Source organism: Morus notabilis, unplaced genomic scaffold, assembly GCF_000414095.1.
Source record: "Morus notabilis unplaced genomic scaffold, ASM41409v2 Scaffold120, whole genome shotgun sequence".
NCBI lineage: Eukaryota > Viridiplantae > Streptophyta > Magnoliopsida > Rosales > Moraceae > Morus > Morus notabilis.
The window spans coordinates 219,301-232,368 of NW_010367559.1; the positions used below are offsets into that span (position 1 = coordinate 219,301).

At 34.5% G+C, this 13,068-nt stretch overlaps 1 protein-coding gene across 2 annotated transcripts; it reads right to left on the reverse strand.

Annotated features, from left to right (window-relative positions):
- Positions 1-2,530: 2,530 nt before the first annotated feature.
- LOC21398233 (zinc finger CCCH domain-containing protein ZFN-like) lies at positions 2,531-7,581 on the reverse strand. Of its 2 annotated transcripts, none has more exons than XM_024175207.1 (7): positions 7,240-7,581; positions 5,988-6,145; positions 5,512-5,574; positions 4,987-5,106; positions 4,390-4,680; positions 3,419-3,745; positions 2,531-3,065 (listed from the first exon to the last, which is right to left on the reverse strand). In XM_024175207.1, the coding sequence occupies exons 1-7, from the start codon at positions 7,316-7,318 to the stop codon at positions 2,781-2,783; spliced, it is 1,323 nt and encodes a 440-aa protein (XP_024030975.1). In that variant the 5' UTR covers positions 7,319-7,581; the 3' UTR covers positions 2,531-2,780. The 2 variants fall into 2 exon arrangements, with proteins under 2 accessions (XP_024030975.1, XP_024030974.1); XM_024175206.1 differs by having other exon boundaries at positions 5,512-5,598.
- Positions 7,582-13,068: the final 5,487 nt, after the last annotated feature.

The window sequence follows — 13,068 nt, forward strand, 5'->3', positions numbered from 1 at the left end:
ATACTACACAACACACCCAGCTTGCAAATTGAAAATGCCAACGCCACGTGGCACAGATGTGTTGTTTTCATTGTATTTATTAATTGTGCGGCAGGGCAGTATCATCTATATCCCCACTATCAAGTTATTTGTGAATATCATAACATGGATATTTAATATTAACAGAGCCAACATATTTATTTTCCTCAGTTTCACTTTTACATTTGGACAAAGAACTATTTGGTAAGTGTCGGTATTATCTGCAATTCTAGATTCGAATCCCCTTCACCAAAACAAGATGTTGGTTCAGATTTCATTGTCTTCAGATACCCCCAAGTTTTTGGATAGTATTAGCTTGACTAATAGAGAGGCACACGCCGTTGCTAAAGTTGGTCTGATTGATAATAAGAAGAGAAAAAGAAAGTGGCTTCATATAATCTCTATTGGCGCAAAAAAGAAAAAGTTTTGAGCTGAATAATGTGCGTCCAATTTCTGAAGCACCTTTTCTCTTTATTATCTCATTGGACTCTACTTTGAATCACGGTTTTTGATCTATTACCCTTTTTGACGATTCAACGCAATGAGACATAGAAGTTAGGAACTAGAAGGAAAAAAGAGAGAACGGCAGAAAAAGAAAAGATTGAGCATACAATAAGGGTCCAATCTATTAGATTTTAGATCAATCGCAGAGACAGACAAGTGGGCTTGAGAAGTGAAGACTAATGCCACGAGGCCATAAAGTGGTACACATTTCATCATTCCAATTTTTCTCAAGCCCCATATGTATCTTTCCCTGAATTTAGATCCCTCAAAATTTGAAGTCCTTCTCTAAGAAATTTTGAGATTTTCGTCTTATCTCCGATTCTCTCGAGGGTCAGTTTGGTACCGCTGTGTTTCTTAAAAAAGCTCTCATTTGGCTTCAAATGAGAGCGAAAACTAAAAATTCTCTTCTCAAATAGAAAATTTTACGAATCACACTGCTTGAAATTTGCTTAATACAAGAGAATGTATGAAACTCTAGTTGTTAAGTTTAAGTGGGAAATGGCCTTCACTTGGAACAAAAGGCAGAATCAACTTTCGTCCTAAGACGAGGCAAGAACAAAAGGCACAAACAAATCTCAATTTAGTACATATTTACCATCAACCTATTACCCATGTGTAACATAATTACCTCGTAAAAGACAAGCCGTTGCTTGTCCTAAAAGGCAATAGTAGCAGCTGGGGGCAATGACAATTGTGTTGGTAGCAAGTTTGGGGTTTCTAACCTTCCATAAAACATCAAGAATACGTGGTAGATGAAGCTCTGGACCTGAGATTGGTCAGGACTGGATGCTTTTATTGTCGTTTTCATCCTGTTTTGTTTTCTTCCTCTTGTTTTTTCTGTTATATTGGTCCACACTCCAGAAAAAAAAATGACATCCAAACTTCGACGGAATCAACTAAACAATTACCCTTCTGTATCATGGCAAAAAACAAAAAAAGAAAAAGAGGAAAAGAAAAAACAATTCCCTTCTGTAGAATCCAATAAAGCTAAAGGACACACTTCAGCAACATGATTAAACTAGAATCCGAATATTTATTTAAGGAAAATCTCTACCACGTTGAATAAGAGCATAGAAATGAAAATAATGAAAAAAAAAAAAAACCACGTGTATATACATACATATGTATAGTGGTCTTACAAATAAATTTGGTCCTCCATTATATTTTAATTTGAAAAAGAAGAAAAACTTTTTTTTTTAGACTAAGAAGAATGCAACACAAGAAAATCAAGAACACGGTATTAGGTATGCTATAAAAGAGCAAAGCCTGCTGACAGAATAGTCCCACAATTCAATGGAGTCTCATACATTAAAAAACACATAAGTTTTTTGGTACCGGCTATAACTTCTTCGAGAAAATATCATGAAATGCACAGCAAGATGAGCGAGCAAACTGCTATTTTCTAAAGATCTAAATTCGAAGAACTAAATCTTTGGTGCAGTAAACGCTTACATCCAGGTAGTTGAAACATACATGTTCAGGAAACATCACGTCGAACAGTTTTGTATTCATTCGAAATTTTGATGATATCTTCTGGTGAGAAGAGAGAACGTGAGGAACATATCATGGTACCTGCCGTCTCACGTGCGTATCATTAGAACCAGAAGTCGGCCCAGATTGACTTCTGCAGGGGAAAAAAAAAACTAGCCAACCAAAAATAGTTAAGAGAAACAAAATTGTCAATATATGAATAACAACTTTCTAAAAGCAGAAACCACAAATACCCTATGCAAAACTCTATTGTATTCAAGCCAATTACAATAAAATTTTCCAACAGACAGCAAACAAAAGCAATGAAACATAAAATTAACTAATAGAAAGTTAATGAAAACTGATGCAGTGCAGTCTAACCATTATGAGAAAAGCTTGAACATTGAAAGAAATTTTCAAACCTGGGACTGGAGGATGAATTAAGATTCACTGTAAAGCAAGACTGACCATAAAAACTTGGAAAACAAATGTTTTATATATAATTAAGGAAAATAATCACAAAAATCAGAGAATTGGCTTTTGGAATAGATGAAAATGTTCACATTGGATTTTACCAATGTGACAATATTTGCATACTTTTTATACAATGCAGAGATAAGAAAAATTCAGTAAATCGAGTATGTCAACTGAAACACATTTTCAGAAGAACCGGGTTGACTTTATATGAACTCTGTACATCTCCAATAATTGGAAATGAATTTACATAACTTCTGTTCAGCTCCCAAAAGATTTGCAAACGTAAATGGCTCCTTTCTTGAGAGCAGGTTTCAGTCCTCTGTATCAGTATTATTATCATCGCCAGAAGGCATCTGTCTGGTCTCTGATAGTGAAAGTCTCCGAGGATTTGTTGATCCTGCTTCAACAAGTCCTTCAGAAGATAAATTTAATGCAGTGGTTCCTGATGATGACCCCAACAAACGCCGCACTGGGGTATCGGTTGAAGATGTTGCAGAGAGATTAATAGTGAAAATTCCCATCGGATGGTCAAACTTGCAACTTGGACCAAACTTGCAGATACCATAACGAGAATAGAAGATGCACAAAGGTTCTCCCTGTTGAAAATTATACATCAAGTTCATTATTTATCCAAATTATCCAAAGATTTACAGCTTGAAACAATATGCATATCAATGAAACAAGAAATTAGAGTTCATAAAACCACTCCATCCACACGCTAATGGCTAGAGATCTATCTATAAAAAAATGCCTATATGATCATTATGATCAAGTTAAAAGAGAAAAAAGAAAAGATAGGACGCTCTTATCTCAACCTGGAAGAGGATGGTATTAGACTTGCATATCAAATTCATTTTTGAGAAGGCGTGGTATGTGTTTTCAAGCTCTATTAATAATCACATCATGGAAAATACGAAAGATCCTAAAAATGGTAAAGAAAAACACTAACCGGGCGTAAAGGAAGGCCCATTGGACTCAGGAGACAGTCTGGTGCAGGAATTAGTCTCTCTCTAGGATGATGAAATTTACAGACTGCCCCAAACTTACAATCTCCTGTTTTCATGTAAAACTGGCACTCAGGCTGGCCTGTTCTCTCAGGAAATACATTTTCCCTCTGTAAGGCATAGAAACCAACAGGTATAGAGCCGGAACGATATGGAGAAAGTGTCCCTTGAGATCCTGTATTTGCCGGATCACTTTGACGTGAAGTTCCATAAATCTGACTACTACCTGATGGTTGCTGTCTCTCTGGGGAAGAAACTGACCCCAGCTGACCCTGGAAAAATTGCAATATATTAAGCATGTTTACACATTTCAGTGCTCTAAGAGCACTACAATATATGATTTGAATGAACATAAATTGAAAAGAAACTTTTCCCATAACACTATAAGATTACTTCTGGCATGTCAAGTTAGAATCTTGCAAAGATGCCATAATTGATTAGAAACTTGTGCAAAGATAGCTCAAAGTTCATGTTTAAGTCATCTACCGAGCAAATAGAAAACTAAGGCCTCGTTCACTTCGCGGATTCGAGTTTTTAATTCGAGTTGAGATGTGACATTTTATGAGAGTTTTATACTGTAGCAGAAAATTTTGATGTGACATTTTCTGAGAGCATTTTACTGTAGAAACCTAAAACTGAAAACTCGAATCGGTGAAATGAACAAGGCCTAAGATTGTCCGCTCAGACATGATCATTAAAGATTCCCTTAATTAGCTAAGAAGAATGAACCCATTGAGAAGATGCAAGTGCACAATCCGTGTACCATGCAACATTTCCACTTTATCTTTCCTGTACAGACTCTGCATTAATGATTTTAGGAATAAAACCAACGATGCTTAATTTAACTTCTCAGTAAACCTCACCAAGAATGGACTGCACATCAATGCATTAAAAAAAAGTATGGACTAAAACTTACACTGTAGGTATTCCAGCCTGGAACTGATACCACTCCCTGAGGAAGAATCATAGGTGCATAACTTGAGGAACCTTGCCATCGCGGACTAGGAATAAAAGACGCTCTCGACCAGTTTGTAATCCCTCCAATATATGATTGTTGACCAGGAGTGGTTGGAGATTGGACAGTAGGATAAACAGGGGAACCACGCATTGAAACCATCATATTAGTTGGCTGTGGATGGTGGAATTTACAAGTGCTCCCAAACTTGCATTGCCCAGTTCTTAAATAATATGCACATTCCATCTCATTCTGTAAGAAATAAAGAAAGAAAAAACAATAATCTATTTCAATGAACCTAGGAAGCAGATAAACTCACAAAAAGCAACAGTCAAGCTATACATGATAGTTCCTTGCAGTCTAGAACATGCCTGCACACGGTTTTCTTTTCGTCCTTTTTTTTCCTTTTCAAGAAAATATACCCATTTATTGTTGAAAAATGGTTTTTTTATTTTTTCTTATAGGACGGAGCTTGCTATCGTTAAACAAGAAATGAACAAAATATTTAAGAAACCTATTAAACACTTGTATGAGAAGGAACAAATAACAAATTCGAACCGGACGAAGCGGATATCCTAAAATATTTAATGACACTCTTCCAGCAATCCCTGCTTTGTCTCTTGGATGATGAAACTTGCATGTCGCTCCAAACTTGCAAGTACCCGTCTTTAGGTAGTACTGAAGAGAAGCTTTAAAAAAATAATTAGTGTGCCATCCAAAAAACTCCGAGAGAAAAACATCCTTATGAAAAAGGAAAGTTACAGGTAAAAAAGTTACAAGTAAAAAGCCACTACTACACAATAATCATAAAGCTGCCTTTAACAAAAGATAGCCTATGTTCAGCTTCCACCTTGACTTCTATAACGGTCTACGCAGAGAGCAAATACCGCCCCAAAAAGAAAACAAGAAAATTTAGCATGGACTTTCAATGACTACCTAGCTTTAGAATCGGAATACAATTAGGTTTCTAAACAAAAATGATATCGACACAAACCAACCTTCCCGTCAGAATACAGTATCCCAAATAATGCCAATGTGAACGTGATAAGAAAATCTCAGGCGAGCAAGTGTAAAAATACATGCCTGACATTCAGGTTGTCCTATTCTTTCTGGGAACTCACCCTTCATCCTTGCAGTAGCAATAGCCTGCCAACAACCAGAACAATCCGGCTGATTGTTTCCATTATGATTTCAAGATGACAATATCAAACCTGACAACTCAAGTATGTATGAATGTATTTACATAAATAAATATTTATTTTCGCATGTATTTATATACATAAAACACAATTATACATATGAAGCTACGTATAAACATACATACCTATCACCTATCTATGTATAACGGATATTACCAGAAAAAGAAAACATTTCTAAGCAATAAAAAAAAATTACCAAAAAGAATTTATTGCAACCTTTACTGCATCTAGCACTAAAGCCCAATAAATTCTAAGAAAGTCCAAACTTGAGAATGAGAACGCAACAATATCATTCAATTTAATCGTTCATAATTAGATCTTTAGTTTATATAACTCGTGGGAATGATGCTAGAGCTATACCAACTTCCTGTTTGGTGGATGATTGAAGCGACAGGTTGCCCCAAATCTGCAGAGGCCTGTTCTGATATAATACGAACAATCTGGTTCTCCAGGACGCTCAGGATAGGTCCCAGATTCCATTGTTTCACTTGATCTCAAATTCATTTGCCAAATTGCATCTGAAAGTAACAATGGATAGAAAACTTCACTGTATATACAAAGAAGCCGATCCGAAAGCAAAGTAAGAAGCCTACTTCAGACGGATCCAGTACCTCCACAATCACTATTACTTGCCAATTTTTTATTTATTTTATTTATTTTTTATTTTTTACCTATGTATACCTCTGAGAAGTAATTGTAACCTGGACTTAACACCACTTACCTGTTATTGGACCACAAAATCCTAAACCAGAACATGTGCTGGAAAAAATTTGAAACATATCCAGTAGTACAAGAACTCATTGATCATATGAAACATTAACTTCGCCGAGCAATAATGAGAAAACCAAAGCATAAATTCAAAGTTATGGTTAAGTATTAAACCGACCCAAAAGAGGCATAAATTCCCCGAAAACTGGTTTGCATTGATTGCCCAACTGTGCCATTAAAGCTTATGTTTCTTCAGTTGCTGTGAAGGTAACGCTAAAATTATTCACCATAGAATTCCTGATTTTCTACTTAGTTTCAACTTTCAAGGTTCTTCTGAGCGGCAACCTTGGTGAAGTCATAACTTACCTTAAATGTCTGTTAATCAAACCTGGGTAATTTAATTTTGAAAAACCTACGATCTATTTAAAAAAAAAAAAAAAACACACACACACGCACACACAGCATTTATTGACCAATTCGAAAAATTGTTTCTGCCTCAGAATTAGAGATACCAGTTTATATGAGCGAGAAAACAGAAATAAAAATAAAAATAAAAAACAATTTATAATTTACAATATTAAAAAAAAAAAAAAAGAGATGCGAAGTGTCGGTTACAAAACAAGAAACACAATTTTGTTCATCACGTACGATTAGAAACAAATGCTCAACAATGGATTACGAATTTGAGTAGTCGAGCAGTGATCGAACGGAAATCGGAAAGATGAGAGGGCAAAATAGACGACTCACGTCTGAAACCAAACCGTCATTGGCTTTGAAAAGACAACGGGAACAATGACAAAACAGAACCAAAGAAAACAATGAGACAGGAAAGAAAAAGAGAAGGAAAAATATGTATATGTCTGAGCAATCTATACAGATATACACACACACACACACAACAGACCTTGGCTAAACGACGGTGACAGCTCCCTCAGCTCGGTCACTGCCGCAAGGGACATCGGAATTCCAGCATCGAATTCCATACATCCATCATCACCCGCACCGTCACTCTAGCGAAACCGCCGCGATTCCCATTCTCTCCCCGCCGACCGCCAAAATCGCCGCCTCTCTCTTCCTCAAAATCAACGATCAAAGCCAAACAAGGAAAATTCGCAGAGAGAGAGAGTATTCAGAGAGTTTTTTTCTAGAGAGAGAGTGCGTCCGTCTGTGTGTGTTTTTTTAGAGAGAGAAAGTGCGAGTTTTTGGAGAGAGAAAGAGAGAGAGCGGTGGGTTCTCCCCTCCACAAACGAGGAAGGGGGAATAAAAACCAACCAAACGATCTTTCCCTCAAACAAAACCCAAAAAAAAAAACAAAAAAAAAAAACAAAAACAAAAACAAAAACAAGCAGACACAACAGAAGACTTTCTCATCTGTTATTATTATTTTTTTTCTTTGCTTTTACACCCGCGTTTTGGAGCTAAAACTAACGACGCCGTTTAAATCCCCTCCCACTCTCTCGACTCCTGCTTACTCTACTACTCGCTCCCTCATACGCGCACGTTCTGCTGTTGGTGACCTTGCGGCTTTGCTTATTTGTACTTTAGCTTTTACATTTGACGTCGGTGCAAGTGGGATTTATTATTAGACACGTGGTGTGTCCATAGGGCGAGTGATTTTTGGTTTCCGCGCTGCGACTTTTATAGTTTCGCAACCGGTTATCATAAGCTCGGACTTCTTCGTATAACTGCTTTTACTATTTCTAGTTTTTTTTTTTTTTAATGGGATATAAACTTTCCACTAACTACAGTTTCTTTTTTCTATTTTTCCTTTGATACCCATTACCGACTGAGGCAAAATTAAGAATTTTTTTTTTTTTTTTTTTTTTTATAACTCCATCAGAAATGCAAACTTTCTTCATTGCTTTTTCTTAATTAAAAATGTTTTTACAATTCGATATAAATTTGAATTTGTACACGACTTAAAGTAAAAATATACAACACGCTAAAAAAATAAAGCAAAAATATACACCAATCTGAGACACCTATAATTACAACTATATACGATAAAACAGCTTGATTTTATCACAATATGTAGTTTAAATCTATCTCTTTAAATTTAAAATAAAATAACCATGCGTATATGTGGCTATGTGTTGTATACTCCATTTCTATTTGACAGTCATTAACATAAAATATTCTTTTCTGCCGGTTATATTAATGCTGCATTTAATACTTCTAAAAAAAATGTCAGCACATTTTGAAACAAATGTCGTGTGCGGAATTTATCCAAGTTTTTATTTTTTATGTTTTTTAAGAAAGAAAAAGTGAAAATATTTTTAAAACGGCGTTTGGCGAAATAAAGACAAAAAATATAAATAAAAATAATTTTTTAGTTTAGTGTCAAATAAGAAAAAAATGAAAAATGACTTTTAGTCGTTTTTTATTTTTTATTTTCATTTTCTTCTCTCTAGCAGAGAGAGAGACATTAATGAGTTTTTTATACTGAAAATAATCTCTTGATAAAACTATCAAACGTATTTTTAAAAATAATTTTTGTATGAGTGAAAACGTTTTTATTTTTATTTTCATACAAAAAATAAAATCATTTTAAAACGAATTACAAACGCGTCTAAAGTATTGTCACCTTAGGTATTTACAAACTTGTTTAGTGCATAATATACTATTAATCCATTAAAAAATTAGATATTATTGGTCAATGCACTTCATAGTTCCTTGTTCCCAAAATACGACACTATTTTTAGAAGAGAAATGTGGCTTGATGGGTCCCTCCTGCTATTGTTTATGTACTTTTGTGTGCTTGGTTGGATTTGTTATAGTGTGACAAACTTTACCCCCGCAAAATTCTTTAAGTGTCCCAATTTGTTTGACTCATTTTGTTGGCTCGACTAAAAGCCAATGCAGTAATTAAATGGTCAATTTTTGGTGAATGGAACAGTGCAATCCATAAGAAGGAATGTACTATTTAACAAAATTTACCCGTTCATTTCGCCGATTCGAGTTTAGAATTCGAGTTTTGTTACAGTAAAAAACTCTCAGAAACAGTCACATCTAACTTTATTGCTACAGTAAAAATCTCTCACACAAAATCACATCTCAACTCGAATTATAAACTCGAATCAGCGAAGTGAACAGACATTTTTTTAAGAGCATGTTTGGAAAGTGCATTTGAACTATGATTTAAGTTTTAATTCAAATTCTTTGTAAAATAATTATTAAAGAGAATTTTTTATACAAATTTTTTATGAGAGAAAAACATTATAATAAAATCATGATTTAAATTTTGAGTATATGTACTAAATAATCCCTTAAGTGTCTATCTAGGCTCTACCTCCTAATCGAACAAAATGCCAATTTCTCACTTTATGCCCAACATATATTATTGATTTTCGAGTTTGGACTTCTTTTCTTCCCCCTCCTTTTTTCGTGTACAATGATTGTCTACTTTTAAGATGATTATGATGGGGGAGTAAGATTTGTGTTATATTACTCGTGGTGGCTCAAACAGTTGTATAAATTATTTTAATGTAGTTGATGTACTAGAAAGCATCGCAATTCATATGGTTAAGGTCTTAAGATATAGCTTTTGATACAAAAAATAAATATGCGTCCAATTAGATGATTGAAGTGTGTGCATATTGGCCTATTATTGCCTACTAAAAACCAAATGATGTGTATCGAGTATTTATCTCATTTACTAATAAAGTGAGTAATTCTGATTCTAAATTTAAATTTTATAAAATAACAAATTAATGTGAATTTTATTATTTAAATTTTTTGTGAGAGAAAAGTATTATAACAGAATTAAAATCATGAATTTAAAGGCATGTTTAATCACTGATTCAAGTTGAGACGTGACTATATGTGAGAGTTTTTTACTGTAGTAAAAAAGTTAAATGTGATTGTTTCTGAGAGTTTTTTACTGTAACAAAACTTAAATTCTAAACTTGAATCGGTAAAATGAACCAGATCTAAATTTATAACTAAAAAATTTCGTGTTATGAGAATCAAACCTTAAAAACAACATAAAATAGTGGAAAAAGCAAGTGGAAGAATAAAGAAAATTTGGTGGCTACACGAGGATCCCGTTTCATGGAGGACGCGTGTGAAGGGCAGGGTGGGTGTTTTTGATGATGACGATGAAATGTTAGAAGTGCCGGATCCTCGCCTGCTCTGCTCTGCTCTGTCCTGTCTCTAAATCTTTAATGGGTGGGGAGTAGGTGGATGAAGGACTTTGGGGGTTGGCCCTTATTTCACCACCCCTTTTTGGGCATCTTTTCTTCTGTGGGGGGAAGCGGGAACTTTCCAAGCAATCAAAAGACAAGTAATTTTATCCGTACACGTGGAGCTTTCCTATTCGTCCTTTCACCCCTTAGGATTATATTTTATTTTTTGCTATGCCATGTTCGGCACGTGTATTTTGTTTTTTGAATATTGGGTGAATCAGCCATAAATATACAAATAATAAAAAATAAAGATTTGAGTGCGGAGAGATTGACTTTTTTTTTTTCCTTCCCTTTTAAGGGAAGTGGAGAGAGAATTCTCAAGGGAAGTGGAGAGAGAATTCTCATATGATAACAGCATGATTAGACAAAATAAAGTTTCTTCTTTATATTAGGGTGAGAGGATTCGAAAGTGGAAAAACATAAATTGCACCATAAGATATGAAACTTCCTTGGATCCATTCCACTTGGGACCAAAGGAAAACCACTTTTTGGAGTTTTTGTGATAAAAGAGGCTCATTTTAATGGCCAACCAACGCACGGAGGATAATATGTCAAGCTGATTCTCAAAGGATCGAACTAGTGGATCTTTTTTAGTTCAATTTTGACCAAATGAATGTGAATTCATGGTTTGAAGACACAATACGGGGCAACGAATCTTTACCGTTGGGAGTAGGCCTGTAAGTCGGCCGGGGTGGGTCGGTTTTGAAAAAGAATTGGGCCGGCCCACAGGTCTTGGGTTGGGAATGATTTGGGCCGCAACAACTTGTAGAATTAGGATGCCCGTATACCATTCGGGTAACCTCGGGTTGGGCGGCTTACCTAGGGTAAACTATGAGTTTTTTTGTAAAAAAAAAAACCATTTTTTAACTTATTTTTGTTACTTACCTCATCTAAGACTCAATTTTTACACTCATCCTAAACAAGAATTATTTAAAGACTCAACCCTTTATGTTGTGTTCGGAAGATTTTTAAACTTATTAGCATTAGGGTTGGACATTGTTTTACCTACTTTTTGAACATGTTCGGACGGGTAGGGGTACCTCGGGTTCATAGAACCCCACCCCGCGCTCCTACTCGCACAGTGCGGGTTGGGCATAATTAAAATTGAAAATTAAATAAAAAATTAGAAACCCGTAATTTTTGAGTAAGGTCGGCTTAGCTCGGCCGGATTCGTCGGGTTCGGAGTGATTTCTTACAGCCCTAGTTGAGAGTATGAATTTGCGTGACACTGCACATGTTGAGTTCCTTTCTATAGATGAGTTATATTAACCGTTATATATTTAATACTTCGTAGAGAGCACCGTTTGCTTTATAATTGATATGCTTGATTATAAATAGGATCATTCATATTCAAAGAGAGAAAAAGTGTCACGTTGTGTAATTGACATAATATTTTAATTGATGTGTTATGATTTTATCGAAAAGACATAAAAAGAGTCACGACTAAGAGGATGTAAAAGTCGAATCCCCACAAATGACCCACAAATGAACATCCACGACTAAGACGATGTATAACACCCTACCTAATAATCAATTAATATCTTATTAAGTGATGTCGAGAATCCCATAACACTATCGTCACACAAAAATAGTAATCCTTAACACCATATCGGGCGCATCTCAAACCACATCGTTTATGACGCTGGAAATCATCACATATTGGTCTCGAGGCCAAATGATAGAGGGGTTAGAAAGTTTTTTAAAATGATATATGATAGTACAAAGAACATTTTTAAAATAAGCAACAAAAATAAAATAAACCGAGAAAGTCTTAAGAAGCAGAAAATAACTCGGAGATATAACCAAATTTATTCAACAAAGAAGAAATTTCTTATTCAAATCACAGTTGGGCTTGTGGAACAAGGCTGTAGAGGAAGTTGGGTTTGCCCATTTGGTGTGAGCTGTGGGGTTTTTTTTTTTTTTTTTTTTTTTTTTTTTTTTTTTTTTTTTTTTTTTTTTTTTTTTGAGAAAGTATGAGCTGTGGGCATTGAGTTACGTTGCCGACAGCTTAGAAAGAAAAATATATATTAATATATTTATACATTATAATATTTCAGGAAAAAACCTTTAAAAAAAAAAAAAAAGCTCCTCTTCTGGATTGCGTAGAATTTAGAAAGAACTAATCCTAAAGTTTCAAAATGACAAATTCATGATAATTACTCTCAGAAAACAAATGCGGTTTTTCATCTAGCAGAGAGAATTTATTCTTTAAAGTATCAATTTTAAAATAAAACTAATTTTATTACTTTCTATTGTGTGACTATTAGATTTTCTACAATTATACTAATTACCAGCCATCATAAATTTTATTTTATAATTATTTCTGATAATTATATCCCATTATTTAGTGTAATAATTATTACCATTTATAAAACACCCTTTCACATTTTGTCATCAATGCTGTAAAAAAAAATATAACACTATTATAGAAACCTCAATTATTGCAACTAAATTTTCTATCAAAAAAAGTATTCAATTGAAAAATGAAGGGCATATTCTTTTATTTAAAAAACTTAAAAAAAGATCATTTGAGTTTTAATTTTATTTAA